We start from the raw sequence: 12,506 nt of genomic DNA, 5'->3' as shown, positions 1-12,506 counted from the left end.
GACTTCTTTCCCCCATCCCTTCTTTCTTTCCTTTCCTTTTTCCTTCCTTCCCTTCTTTCCAGAAAGGGACTCCCTCTGTAGCTCTGGCTGGCTTGGGACACACCATGCAGTCCAAGCTGACTTTGAACTCACAGGAATTCTCTTGCCTCAGTCTTTCTGGGGCTGGGATCACAGGAAGAGGCCCCATGCCTAGCTGAGTTTTGTCTTTTTTCTGTGAGATTTGTTGAATGCTGAAAACGGGGTTCAGGATTCCCAGAAGACCGTCAGCTGGGAAGTATACTTGCTGAAATGTTTGTGGAGGTGGGTGTATAGACACTTCATGGAGGGGAGCACAGTGCCATCTAGCTGAGCTGAGACCCTAGTTCAGATGCAGTCTGGTGTGGGCAGGATTGTAAATGTGTGGAATAACAAGACAATGGAGAATGGTGGGCCGAGGCAAACTGAAGGGGTGCCCACTATCTGCCAGGAGGCCAGGGTGCTTGGCTCTACCTGATTTATTTTGAGGTGGTATGAGCCAGTGCTGTTGGAGTCTCAAGTAGCCCACTCTTGAACTCTCTATGTAATCCACTGAGGATTACTTTGCACCCCAAATCCTCCTGCCTCCATCTCCCAAGTGCTGGATTGCAGTGTGCACCATCATGACCTGTTCATGAAGTGCTGGGGATTAAAGCCAGGACTGCACGTATGCCAGACAAGCACTCTACATCCCTTGGAGCATGCGTAATACAACCGGGCTCTAATGCAGAGGTGCATTTGGAGTCACTCCTTCCTGTCATTCCTAGTTTCTAAAGTTGAGAAGTACAATGCTGCCTGAACACTCACTCATGAAGAGTAAAATGGCACGGAAAAGCCTGACATCATTCTTGACTATTCAGACTTTCTTCTCCTTTTTAAACAAGATTGTGTGTGTGTGTGTGTGTGTGTGTGTGTGTGTGTGTGTGTGTGTGTGACTGTGTGAGTGTATGCCTATAATACTTGTGTAGAGGCTAGAAGGGGGCATTAGGTCCTTCAGAGCTGGAGTTCTGAGTGTGTGTGGGCTGCTGGGCTGGTCACATGGGTGCTGGGATCCTGTCCTCAGGGCTGTGGATCAGCGACTCTTAAACTAGAAATTCTGACTCCAGCTCAGAATTTCTAGTGTGCATTTTTCATTTTTGTTTTTTGAGAGAGGGTCTCATGTAGCCCAGCCTGGGCTTGAACTTGCTGTATAACTGAGGATGACCTTAAATTCCTGATCCTCCTGCCTCAACCTCCCGAGTGCTGAGATTGTAGGCACATGGAGTCAAACCCAGGGCTTTGTGCACGCTAGACAAGCACCCCACCACAGGCACATCCCCAGCCCTTCAGCTGGGCTTCTGTGTGGCAGCTGCAGATGATGGTGCCAGCTGTCTTGCACAGAATCCATCCACTGGCCACACCTGGCCTCCCAGCTCACAGTTAAAGAGATCAGCAACTGTGGAGAAGAGCCAGGCCTGCAGATCCCTCTAGTCTGTCTGATGAGGTTCCTGGCTGGAGGCTGTGGGAGGGGCTGGGTGTGCTTAAACCTCCTGGCTCTGATGCTCTGATGGGAGGTTGAACTTGCAGATCCTCACTTCTTCTCCTCTCCTCCCTCCCTCCCTCCCTCCCTCCCTCCCTCCCTCCCTCCCTCCCTCCCTCCCTCCTTCCCTCCCTCTCTTCTTTCCTCTCTATCTGATTCTTAGGTACTTTGTGCTGAAGATTTCCGCAGGGATTGAATATCCGGGGGAGATCAGGTGGCCCTTGGCCTTCTGCCTCTTCCTGGCTTGGGTGATCGTGTATGCGTCGCTGGCGAAAGGAATTAAGACGTCAGGAAAAGTAAGGACTTGGCTTCATCTGAGCCCTCTTCTTTCCCCTTTTGCCTTTTTGGGGACAGGGTCTTTCCTCCCACAGCCCTCCAAGCCCCTGGGGGCTTCCCATGGTCTTTGTTCTGTGCCTTCTAGTTCCAACATTGTTCTGTCCCGAGCACTTGCTGAAGGAGCTATCGGGGCCCCACACATTCTCTAAGATCAGGTTTCCAATCTGTAAAATGGGAACTGGGGTTGAGGCCTGAGGACCCCATTGGCTCAGGATGAGCACTGTGGGGCTATAGAAAGATGGAGGATGCTAAAGGGACCACACAGCCATGTCCAGGGTGGCCTGTGGCTTCCCCATGTCCTTGCCTCCCGTGGCTTGGACCTGAGCTGAATGGCAGCTCCATCTTCTATAAGGAGGCTTAGCGCAACCAGCCAGGTGTCTGCTCAGCCACAGTCCCACAGGCTAGAGATGGAGATGATGTGGCCTGACCACGGCCCACTGGAAAGACTGCAATCACTTCCTAGCCGTGAAACTGTGGATAAGCCAGTCAACCCTGGGAACCTGTGTTCTTATCCTCAACCACCTAACCTGGGGACAGTAGCCCACACACGGTAGGGTTTCCATGAGGGGATAGGAATGTATGTAAAACACCTGGTCATGGCCACGACATCATGAGTGGTGGTTCCTTTCACTTTGTTATAGGTGCCTGATGGATTAATGGTCATCTCTGTGGGTATCTCAGAAACAGTGACTGGGGAAGCAGGAAGAGTAGGCATCTTGTGAGGAGCCCTGTGTTGGGCACCGCTGATTGCTCCACTTGCATTAGAACATCAGTTTCATAGCACCTGCCACATGGGCCCACTGACTCCCATCTACACACAGGCTGGGCTCATCTAGCCACCTGCTGTCACACAGTTTGTAAGTGGCAGCAGGGGCATTTCAACATGGGTCTTGCTCACTGCAAAGCCTAGAATCTATATGACTTTCTCTGTAAAGAACCATGAGTCCTCATTAGCATGAAGCTTCAGGGTGCCAGATCTCCCAGCCTGTCTCAGCTCTCTCTGTCATTGTAGTTTTGGAAAGTCCCAGGTTGCATCAGGGTCTTATTGTGCTTGTTTGCAAAAATCTAGGACTAAAATAAGTGTTCTGTAAGGTTTTTGTTGTTGTTGTGTTTGTTTTCCGAGGCCAGGAATCACTGTGCAGTTCTGACTGTTCTGGAACTTGCTGTATAGATCAGTGTGCCTTGAACTCATAGAGGTCTGCCTGTCTCTACCTCCTAGATGCTGCCTCTGAATTGCACCACCACACCTGACCACTAAGATTCTTTTAAGCTCTGTTCATCTGTGCTTTTGTTGGAGTGATTAGAATTTAATCGTTGGGGCTGGATTTTGTAGGCTTTGGGGAAGGGGAAGTTTAAAGCCGCCTGGAGCTAGGAGCCAGTGACCACTGACATACTACTCCTGTTTGACTTAGGAAGGTTTCTAATCAAATATCAACGAAGACTCTTTTTTTCTTTCTCAAAATGAGGATTGCCACCAGGAACCATGAACTGCAGTTTCTTATCCTGCCCTGGGTTGTACTGATACAAATCAAAGATAGTTACTTGAGCGCCAGAGAGAATGTGGGACTGAGGTGCTCATATGTGATTGGCTCCTTCGCAATGGAGGGTCCACAGGCACTGCCCTAGCCAACAGAGATTCTCTCTTTCCCTGCAGTGATGTGAACTCAGTTCCTCCAGTGCAGGACCTGAGGGGACAAAGTTGTCCCTTTGGAGAAGCGGTCTTTGAGCTGGTAGAGCTCCACAGGTGATCAGTAGCCAGCCTAAAGGGCAGACTGCCTGGCCCCTGGGGCTACTCTGCCAGAAAGTCCAAGTGGCGCAGCGAAGCTAACCTAATTAGCTGTCTGAGTGGGGCTCCTGCAGTGAGGAGGATGCCAGCAAGGGTCAGGCAGGTCGTGGTCCCTCCTGCCAAGCAGGATTCATTATCAGTTCTGACAGTCAGTGTGGAACAGGTGCGTGCTGACGCCCACCTGACCCAGGCAAGCAGCTCACAGAAAGCCTCGGCCCGCTGCTCCCTCACATCCGAGGTGGAAGCCGAAGGTTACCCTCTCAGTTCACCAGGAGCCGAGGGACTGGGCCACCTACACATGGGGCTATGGACAGGGAGAAGAGAGAAAGTCCCTGGGGTGTGAATATAAGGAGACACTCACACTCACGTGTAGGTCCCTGCTGGTGACACCTTCTTCAGTCTTGGGTCGTCAACATCGTCTCACAGGCCTACCATTAGCAGCCAGCCTCCATTTCTGGTCTGATAGCTCACAGAACGACACCTAATAGGAATAATAGCTTTGGAGTAGCTTCAGGTTTGGTCCATGAATGAGCGACTTAATCCCCTGTGTTGTGTTTAGCCTGGGTCTCAGCTTCTTTCTCTCACGGCACGGCGGCCACATGGGAACAGCTGGCTCAGTTGGTGCCAAGGGAGAGATGGGGGTTTTCATGGTTCCTCCCACAGGCCCTTGTGGACTAGGCAGTCTCTTCTCTGTGTCCTCTGGTAGCCTCCCCTTCCCGTCAGCCCCAAGTCAGGCGGTCCTCAGTTGCTCCTTCCCTGGTGGAGGTAAGACATGAGCCTGAATGTGACCAGGCCCTGCCTTGTAGGATCTCCTCTTCCGGTCTCCTCTCACAGCTGGGAGGCCAGTCCGGCCAGCCTGGGGTGGAGTGATTTTTTTTCCCCCCAAGGTGTCAGATGTTCTTGGGTTTTGGAATGTCTGTATGCAAGGCCTTTACTTTTCCTTCAGACTTTAAGGGAGAGGAGAGAAGCAAGTTTGGAGATGTTGGAGGGGCCGGGCTGCTGGCTGTACCTCATTTCTGGGACTAGAGGGAGAAGGGACTAATGTTCCACGGGTCAGAGGAGAGGTGCCATGATCAGCATGGTAGCTGTAGAGGGAAGAGGTGGCCAGCTCCTTCCAGGTCTGTAGCCAGCCTGTGAGAGCATGGCTTTGAGTGCCTGGCTGTTCACTGACTGGAGGTTGCACCCTGTGGTCCTAGACAGACTTCCAGTCTTCTTCCTCTATGACTACCCCATCCTGCTCCTCCAGCACCCTGAGAGGAACATGCAGTTATTACCACCTGCAGGTACTGACACTTAGGTCCAGAGAGGTTTAGCCACTTCCCAAAGTGACCCAGCTCATAAGTGGAGGAGTCAGGATTTGAACTCTGGCCCCTGTGACTGTGGAGCTGAGCAGGCACAGTTCACCACCCCCAACCTGCCCCCCATCTACCAAGTCTCAATCTCAAGCCCCTCCTCTCTGAGGCTTGATTGACAGGTAAGAAAGTACCACTAACTTATCCTCATCCAACACATCTCTAAGTTCTGTTAACATTTCCTCTAGATATGTCTTTACTCAGCCCCACCGCCCCCACCGTCCTTCCAGAACCCACAACTACCTGTTGGCACTCTGGGCCTCCCGTGCTCTGACCTCCTCTAGTACCTCTAGCTACCCCTCTCTGCACCCTTGGCCTTAGCCTTCTGCCATCCTAGTATCCGAGCATCACTTTTGTGTGCCTGCCTCTCCCGCTCTCTCCCCTCCTTCACCTTCCCATCATGCCTCCACACTTTGCAATTGCCTTCATGCTCTAAGATCCAGCTTGAGCAACATCTCCATGAATGAGCACTCCCAGGCTGGGCACTGCATACTTCCCTGGAGTCCATGAGTCTCCTAGGGTTACTCAGCCCCTATTCAGATACTGGGTTCTCTCCATTATGTACCCACCCACCTCTGGACAGCTGGTGTCTGTCACAGTACCCAGCTCACAGGAAGCCCTCCACAAATGCCTGTGGAACTTAGGTGTATTTAACGGCCTTTTTATGGTCAGGCTCTGAACTAGGGCGTCCACACAGCAACTTGTATAATTTTCAATATTGTTTTAGGACAGTTACTCTGTACCCATATTACAGGTATATGCACTGAGGTTCAGAAGATCACACCTCAATGTCAGAGATTAGATATCATTTGAACAGAAGCGTGTCTGATTTTAGAATCACAACCTCTTCACCTGGTGAGGTCATTTCACCTAGGGTGTCTGTGTAATCCAGGATGGAAGGCATAAGCCAAAAGGATTTATCTCTCCTGGTGAAATTTGGGCCCTTCCATAATGTGGGGATTTAACCAAGGCAACTCCACATAGTTAAAAGGTGGTTTATTTTGGGGTAACTTACAGCCAGTAAAGGGGTTGATCACAGGATCTGGGAGAGGTGAGGTGCAGTCCAGCAGGGTTCTCTGGAGAACTCTGACTCTGTCCACCATCCAGCATCCAGGATCGTGAGGAACCAAGAGGACTGGCACATCCAGGTCTTAAGGGCTCCTGTCCTGGCCACGCTTCAGGGGCAGGTCCTAGGTAGGCATGGCAGTTACCAGCTGCCTCACTGGGACAGTGCTTCAAGGTCAAAGCTGGAACAGCTCCCTACTACACTTCTGCAGAGATGGGTTAAGAATTTTGGAGAACAGAGCACAAAACCTCCCTCACCATCTGTGGCTTCTGGCCCTGTGGATTAGTTGGTAGCTGGGCAGGGTGAGGTCTCCCAGGCTTGATTGACAGGGAAGGAAGGAAAGTACCCTGTGGTCTTCTCCATTTGACTCAGACCCCGGTGTCTTGTGTGGGTCCCCAGTGCTGTCAGGGCTTGGGGAGACCTCGTTGTTGGGCATGTGTGCCTGGGTGGCAGGTCCCCTGTCCCCTCACCTCGGCGACATCCTCAGGGATGCCTGCTCACCCACCTCTCCATCCCTCTGCTCTTCCAGGTGGTGTACTTCACAGCCACATTCCCATATGTTGTGCTGGTCATTCTTCTCATTCGAGGTGTCACACTGCCCGGAGCTGGAGCTGGCATCTGGTACTTCATCACACCTAAGTGGGAAAAACTCACGGATGCCACGGTGGGCTCATCACTCTATTTATAGCAGACTAGGAGTGTGTGTGTGTGTGTGTGTGTGTGTGTGTGTGTGTGTGTGTGTGTGTGTGCGCTATCAGGGGTGGGCCACACTGCTGGTTGTGCAGCAGGAGGAGCCAGCCTTCCCTGCCCCCATGGCAATCCCCACGCCTACTTCTTGTGGGAGACCTTGGTGTGCTCAGGTGTTGATGGGGCAGCTGAGGGCTTTCAGATTCTGAAGCAGTGCTCTGCAGCTGGAGTTGCAGTGCAGGCCCTCATGAAGACCAGGGTCCTTTGATAGCTTTGGGCCATCTCACACCACTTATTTGTTACTAATTATAGCATGTTGGAAGCAGAGCTTTGCTGGTTGGAAAAATCAGAGTAGGAGCAGGTTTTTGATTTTAAAGGCCCCAGACACATTCGAATACTTCCTACACACTGATGTGAGACCAGCACATACTTGAACTTTCTCTGTGATGGGTGTATGCACATCACACTCTCAAAAATACTCACTCTTACCAAAACCCCTCCCTGTGAAGGGTGACTGTGTGGCTACAGATGACTTTTCTCTCCTTAATGAAAACTCTGCTTTTCTGGGGGTACATTAGAAACTCATGGCAAGGATTGAGTTTGGCTACACACACCACAAAGTTTCCAGACATTGCCAGCATAAACCAGATACTAGTTGATGTCTCTCTCTTGGTAGCTGGTTAAGGACCAGTTCAACCCTCTGTGATGTCATGGGGGATGAAGGGTCTGGCATTTCCTCCTCACCTTCTGGATTCCTCAGAACTTGTGGTGCACCAGCCATCACATCAACATTCCAGGTAGCACAAAGGTGAGAGAAGAGGTAGAGAGAAGCATTCTTCCTCTTAAAGGGGAGTGACTGCAGAAGCCCCACATAGTAATTTATTTTCACACAGTTGGCCAGAGACTAAGTGACATGGATGCTTTTCCCCACTGAGACTCCCTGATGGAGTAGCTGGACACACGGCCGCTTTCCCATCGATCATAGCTTCGTTTTCTGAGTAGACAAGGTGAATGGGTGCTGGGTGGATGCAGGCTTTGCCAGCCTCACACTTGAAATCTACCTTTGCATTGTTTTAAGTACATTAAAAATTTTATTACACATTTATTTATGTGTGTGTGTGTGTGTGTGTGTGTGTGTGTGTGTGTGTGTGTGTGTGTACGAGTTTTAGGAGCCTGTTCTCTCTTTGCTGTGTTGGTCCTGGTCCTCAGCTGTTGTGGCAGGTGACTTTACTATTAAGACTTCTTACCAGCCCCCTTCAGGACAATTTCAAGTCCAGATTAAACTGATGAACATAGGTCCATTTGCAGATGCCATGTACCTGCAGTGCACAAAGGCTGGCGTGACCTGGAACTTTATGAGGATGGCCAGCAGGAGTCACTCTCAGGAGGGAGGTGACCCCATGAAGTCCGTCCACATTGTTGTCACTCTTCTAAGATTGGGGACTGTGGAATTTCAGGTTCTGAGTGGCAATTGTCACGACACATAGGACTGTCAATTAAAATGCATTTTTATATCCATGACTATATTTTGTTGCCATAGATTGTCCTTCGGGTGTGTAAGTGCTCGTGAGAGGGCTGTCCCGTTTGTCTGGTTTGATGTAGTGGGACACATAAACACACGTCTGCCCATCGATTATCTCAACCTGCCTTCAATTTGACAGAGTTAGAATTTCCCAGCTAATTCCTGCTTTGGTTTCAGGCACAAGAAACACATTTGTATGCTCACAGCTCTCTTGTCCCCAGTCACCTCCAATTTACTTGGGAAGGTGACATGCTGGTCTCCCTCAGTGACCTGACTCTCCCCACTTCTTTCCAGGTGTGGAAGGATGCTGCCACTCAGATTTTCTTCTCCCTGTCTGCCGCCTGGGGAGGGCTCATCACTCTTTCTTCTTACAACAAATTCCACAACAACTGCTACAGGTACATGTGGCCATGGGATCCAGAGGGAGAAGACTAGCGAAATGAGCAAAGTGAAGCCTCAGCAGACACCCAAGGCAGAGCTAGAGATAGGCCTTGGGCTCATGAAAAGCCACTGGCCAAGGCCTTGTCACTTACTCCTCTACCTCAACTGACCCCACTGAGCAGGGTACTGAGTGGAAACTCTACCTACAGGATGCAGTGTGTCCCTGGAGTGCTCACTGTGTCTGGCTGTGTCCTGTGGAAGTCCATGTGTATAGTCATGTGTGTAGTAGGGCCACCGATTACTTGATACATACTTCTCAAGGGGTTTCATGGGAAAGCGTGATGAAGAGGAAGGACAGCATGGAGCTAGGGGCATTTGAGGATAGCATTGCCATGAGCTACAAATGCAAGGCACAGGCAGGATGTGCCCCTCTGGACATCCGTTTTCTCATCTATAGAGCACAGACAGAGTGCAATGTTTTGTGGGTAAGAGTGATGCATGCAGTCACCAGAGGAGTGTTTTGTACACAGTAGGTACTCAACAAGTGACAGCAGTCACTATCATTATTTAAGATCAAGATGCCAGAGTCAGGATATAAAATTCAGCCCATAAGTCCTTGAAGAACAGGTGCCAGACTCAGGCATTTGACGAGTTTTGGTCACACTGCTCAACACACTGAGGCCAACTGGTCTGAACACCATCAGAGGGTAAAGCATTGCCGTGTGCCACACAGGAAATGAGGCTGCATGGCGTGGCAGCAAGGGCCTAGGCTGAGAGCTAGATAAAGTTGATTCAATTTCTGTTCCACCCGCCCCCCTGTGCCTCAGTGTACTCTTTAGGAAGCCCAGAGCTTTGCAAGGCACATGTTTTCTTCACATTGACTTGGTGCCAGGCTGAGTGAACTGCAGACACCACCTTGTACTATGTTCACAGCCCCTGAAAGAGAGAGTTGACATCATTGCCACCATTACAGTCTGAGTGGAAGGAAACTTCTCAGGGTCATTTTAGGTCATGCATGAGTGTCCTAGCAATGAGTAAGTAGGTCTTAGGAGCTCCCATTGGAAATATTCTTTCACTCAAAATTGCAAGTGGTTTACTGAGGGGGGGGGAGAGAGAGAGAGAGAGACAGAGGAGGAGGAGGAGGAAGAGGAGGAGGACCAGGAAGAGGAGGAGGACCAGGAGGAGGGACAGGATCCCGGATTTCAATGCAGGCCCAATGCTCCATCTGTCTGTGACCTCACATTTGAGCCTAGGGCAGACTGGGAACCCCTGGCTGTTACCTGCAGAAGACTCTAGAATAGTTGTTATCAATCTTTCTAATACCATGACCCTTTAATACAGTTTCTCATGTACTGGTGATCCCCAATCATAAAATTATTTTCATTGCTACTTCATAATTTTGCTATGATTATATATCATATTGTAAATATTTTTTGGAGCTAGAGGTTTACTGAAGGGGTTGTGACCCACAGGTTGAGAACCACTGCTCCAGAATGAAGGCAGTGATGCCTGTCTCTTTCTTATTGTTTCTCTTGCCCTTCTCAACCCTGGGAACCCTAGCCCCAGGATGCCCTCATAACATGGATGTCATTTCAATGTTCCACTGCCTTCTGTTCCTCATATTGGGTTCCTGTCTCAGAATTCTCCAAGATCCCGTCACCTTCTTTTCTACTGTGGTGACTGGGTGATCTCCTATCATGATACCATAGTCATTTTGGGCTATTATTACAGAAATAATTCACACTGGGTAATTTGTAAATGATAGAAATGTATTGCTCATATTAATGGAGGTTGCAGACTCCCAGATCAAGGTGCTCGAAGATTCAATGTCTGGTGGTTCTTCCCTCCAAGATGGTACCTTGTTGCTGCACACTGGTAGACGTCAGGGCAGTACCACACCTCATAGTGTCTTTCAGGAAGGCATTGTCCTATTCATGGGATGACACCATTCTCCCAAGGCCCTACATTGTAATCTGACCACACTGGGAACTGAGTTTCATCGTACTAATTTTGGGGAGATGTGAGCATTTAGCCAGTGTGAATTAGTTGTGACCCTGTCCTGATCATAAGACACTAGCGCTTCCCCTCAGAGGTGGGGTCATTATAATATGATAATATATAATATCTTTATTAATTCTATGAGAATGTTACACAATGTATTTTGGTCACATTCACCCCTCCTCCCGAGTCCACCCTTCCCTACCTCCCTTCACCTGGTGTCTTTTTGTGGTTAGGAGAGACTGTCTCACCGCAGACATCCCGGTTCTCTGGCTCTGACAACCTTTCCGCCCTCTCATCTGTGATGGCCTCTGAGCCTTGGGTAGAGAGGTTGGGTATCAGTTGGGGCACTGGAGACTGGCACCCCACAGTCAGTTGTTGTCTGCATTTTGAACAGCTGTGGCTTTCTCAAATGGTCTTCATCTGCCAAGAAATGTTTCTGAAGAGGCGTGAGAGCTACGCTTTCATCTGTGGAAATGAAGATGCCTATTTAGAATACAGTTCGAAATTGCGCTGGTTTAGGAAAGTGACCTTTGAGTCTGTGGGGGCATTTTGGATGGACAAAAGGGCATCTGTGCTCAGGACTGCTTGTCCTGTCCTTGGATGTGTATGTGTATGTGTGTGCAGATGACGAGATCATAGGTGGACACACACGCTCATCGGGTACACAGACACACAGCACGCATTTGTCCTTCCCTTCCCTTCCTCCTCACGGAGTTCGCCTAACCAAACACTGCTCTCCTCCTCCCAGGGACACGCTGATTGTGACCTGCACCAACAGTGCCACTAGCATCTTCGCTGGCTTCGTCATCTTCTCTGTCATCGGCTTCATGGCCAACGAACGCAAAGTCAACATTGAGAACGTGGCCGACCAAGGTACAGGGCAGCCGTCACCTTGCTCTGTCAGGCACTTGGATGGATGGCGTTGGGGGACTCAAGTGTCTAAGTTGGGGTACAATGGCTAAGACAGGCTCCAGTGGGAAGCTCACAGCAGGGTTAGAGCTGGCTTTCCTAAGAGAGGGCTTGTTTTAGGCCCGTTTCCGCCTCTATTTTTTTTCTCTCGTTCGTCTTTTTTGCTTTCTTGAACTCACTCCAGCCTGCGCTGGTCAGGGCTGTGCCCGCTAACCCTGTTAGACATGGGCAGGGGATTCATTATGCAGCCCACGGGCCTGCAGCTGCTCCGGGGGCCTCTCACACAGGGCTCTGCAGACACCCAGTGCTGATGCTTAATGAGCTCCAGCCTGACTTCAGGGAGCCTTGTCCTTACGAAGCACTTTCTTAATGGTTAGGTCAAGTGTGTTCTCGAGGCTTTCTGCTTCGTTAGCAGACCTGCAGTTTTCTCCCCAGTGAGTGAGAAGGTGGTGGGGGTGGGAGTGTGGAATAAATGTTTACCCTGCGCCCAAATGATGCTAACATTTGCATAGTGCTTTTGAGTTTGTAAGGAGCTTTCATTTCATCACATTTAACTTCCATTTCTAGGACAGCATTTGTAGGGGGAGTAGTTAAGAGTTTTATTAGCTTTATTTCCACTCTGCCTGGTTCTACAGAGGATTAGGGTATTGCAAGGTCATGGCGACTGGGGACCTTCATGGAGATTATTGGTCATTCTGCTTGGACTCTAGTTAGGCATATCGGCTTCAGTGCGTGGGGACCGTGACAGGTGCAGAGAGGGTGGCCATGAGCCCCAGACCCTCCAGAGGCGGGGAGGCTTGTCAGGCAGCTGTCCTTCACGTGGCTCCCAGTGGTTCTCACAGTAAGCACACGGGAGAGCCAGGCTAGGTCACCGTTTGGGAGGGATGACCTCTTCCTGTTCACCAGGGACCGTTAATCACTGCTTCCCCTTA

At 50.2% G+C, this 12,506-nt stretch overlaps 1 protein-coding gene across 1 annotated transcript in view; it reads left to right on the top strand.

Annotated features, from left to right (window-relative positions):
- The window catches only part of Slc6a5 (solute carrier family 6 member 5), a 56,535-nt gene that overhangs the window by 18,975 nt on the left and 25,054 nt on the right, over window positions 1–12,506 (top strand). The window contains exons 7-10 of the mRNA XM_006990100.4: window positions 1,698–1,830; window positions 6,604–6,738; window positions 8,578–8,681; window positions 11,414–11,538. Of these exons, the coding sequence (XP_006990162.1) occupies window positions 1,698–1,830; window positions 6,604–6,738; window positions 8,578–8,681; window positions 11,414–11,538 (497 nt within the window). The remainder of the gene's footprint in view (window positions 1–1,697; window positions 1,831–6,603; window positions 6,739–8,577; window positions 8,682–11,413; window positions 11,539–12,506) is intronic.

Source organism: Peromyscus maniculatus, chromosome 1 (assembly GCF_049852395.1).
Source record: "Peromyscus maniculatus bairdii isolate BWxNUB_F1_BW_parent chromosome 1, HU_Pman_BW_mat_3.1, whole genome shotgun sequence".
NCBI lineage: Eukaryota > Metazoa > Chordata > Mammalia > Rodentia > Cricetidae > Peromyscus > Peromyscus maniculatus.
The sequence above is the reverse complement of the archived record's forward strand: the minus strand, read 5'-3'. Positions and strand labels throughout refer to the sequence as shown.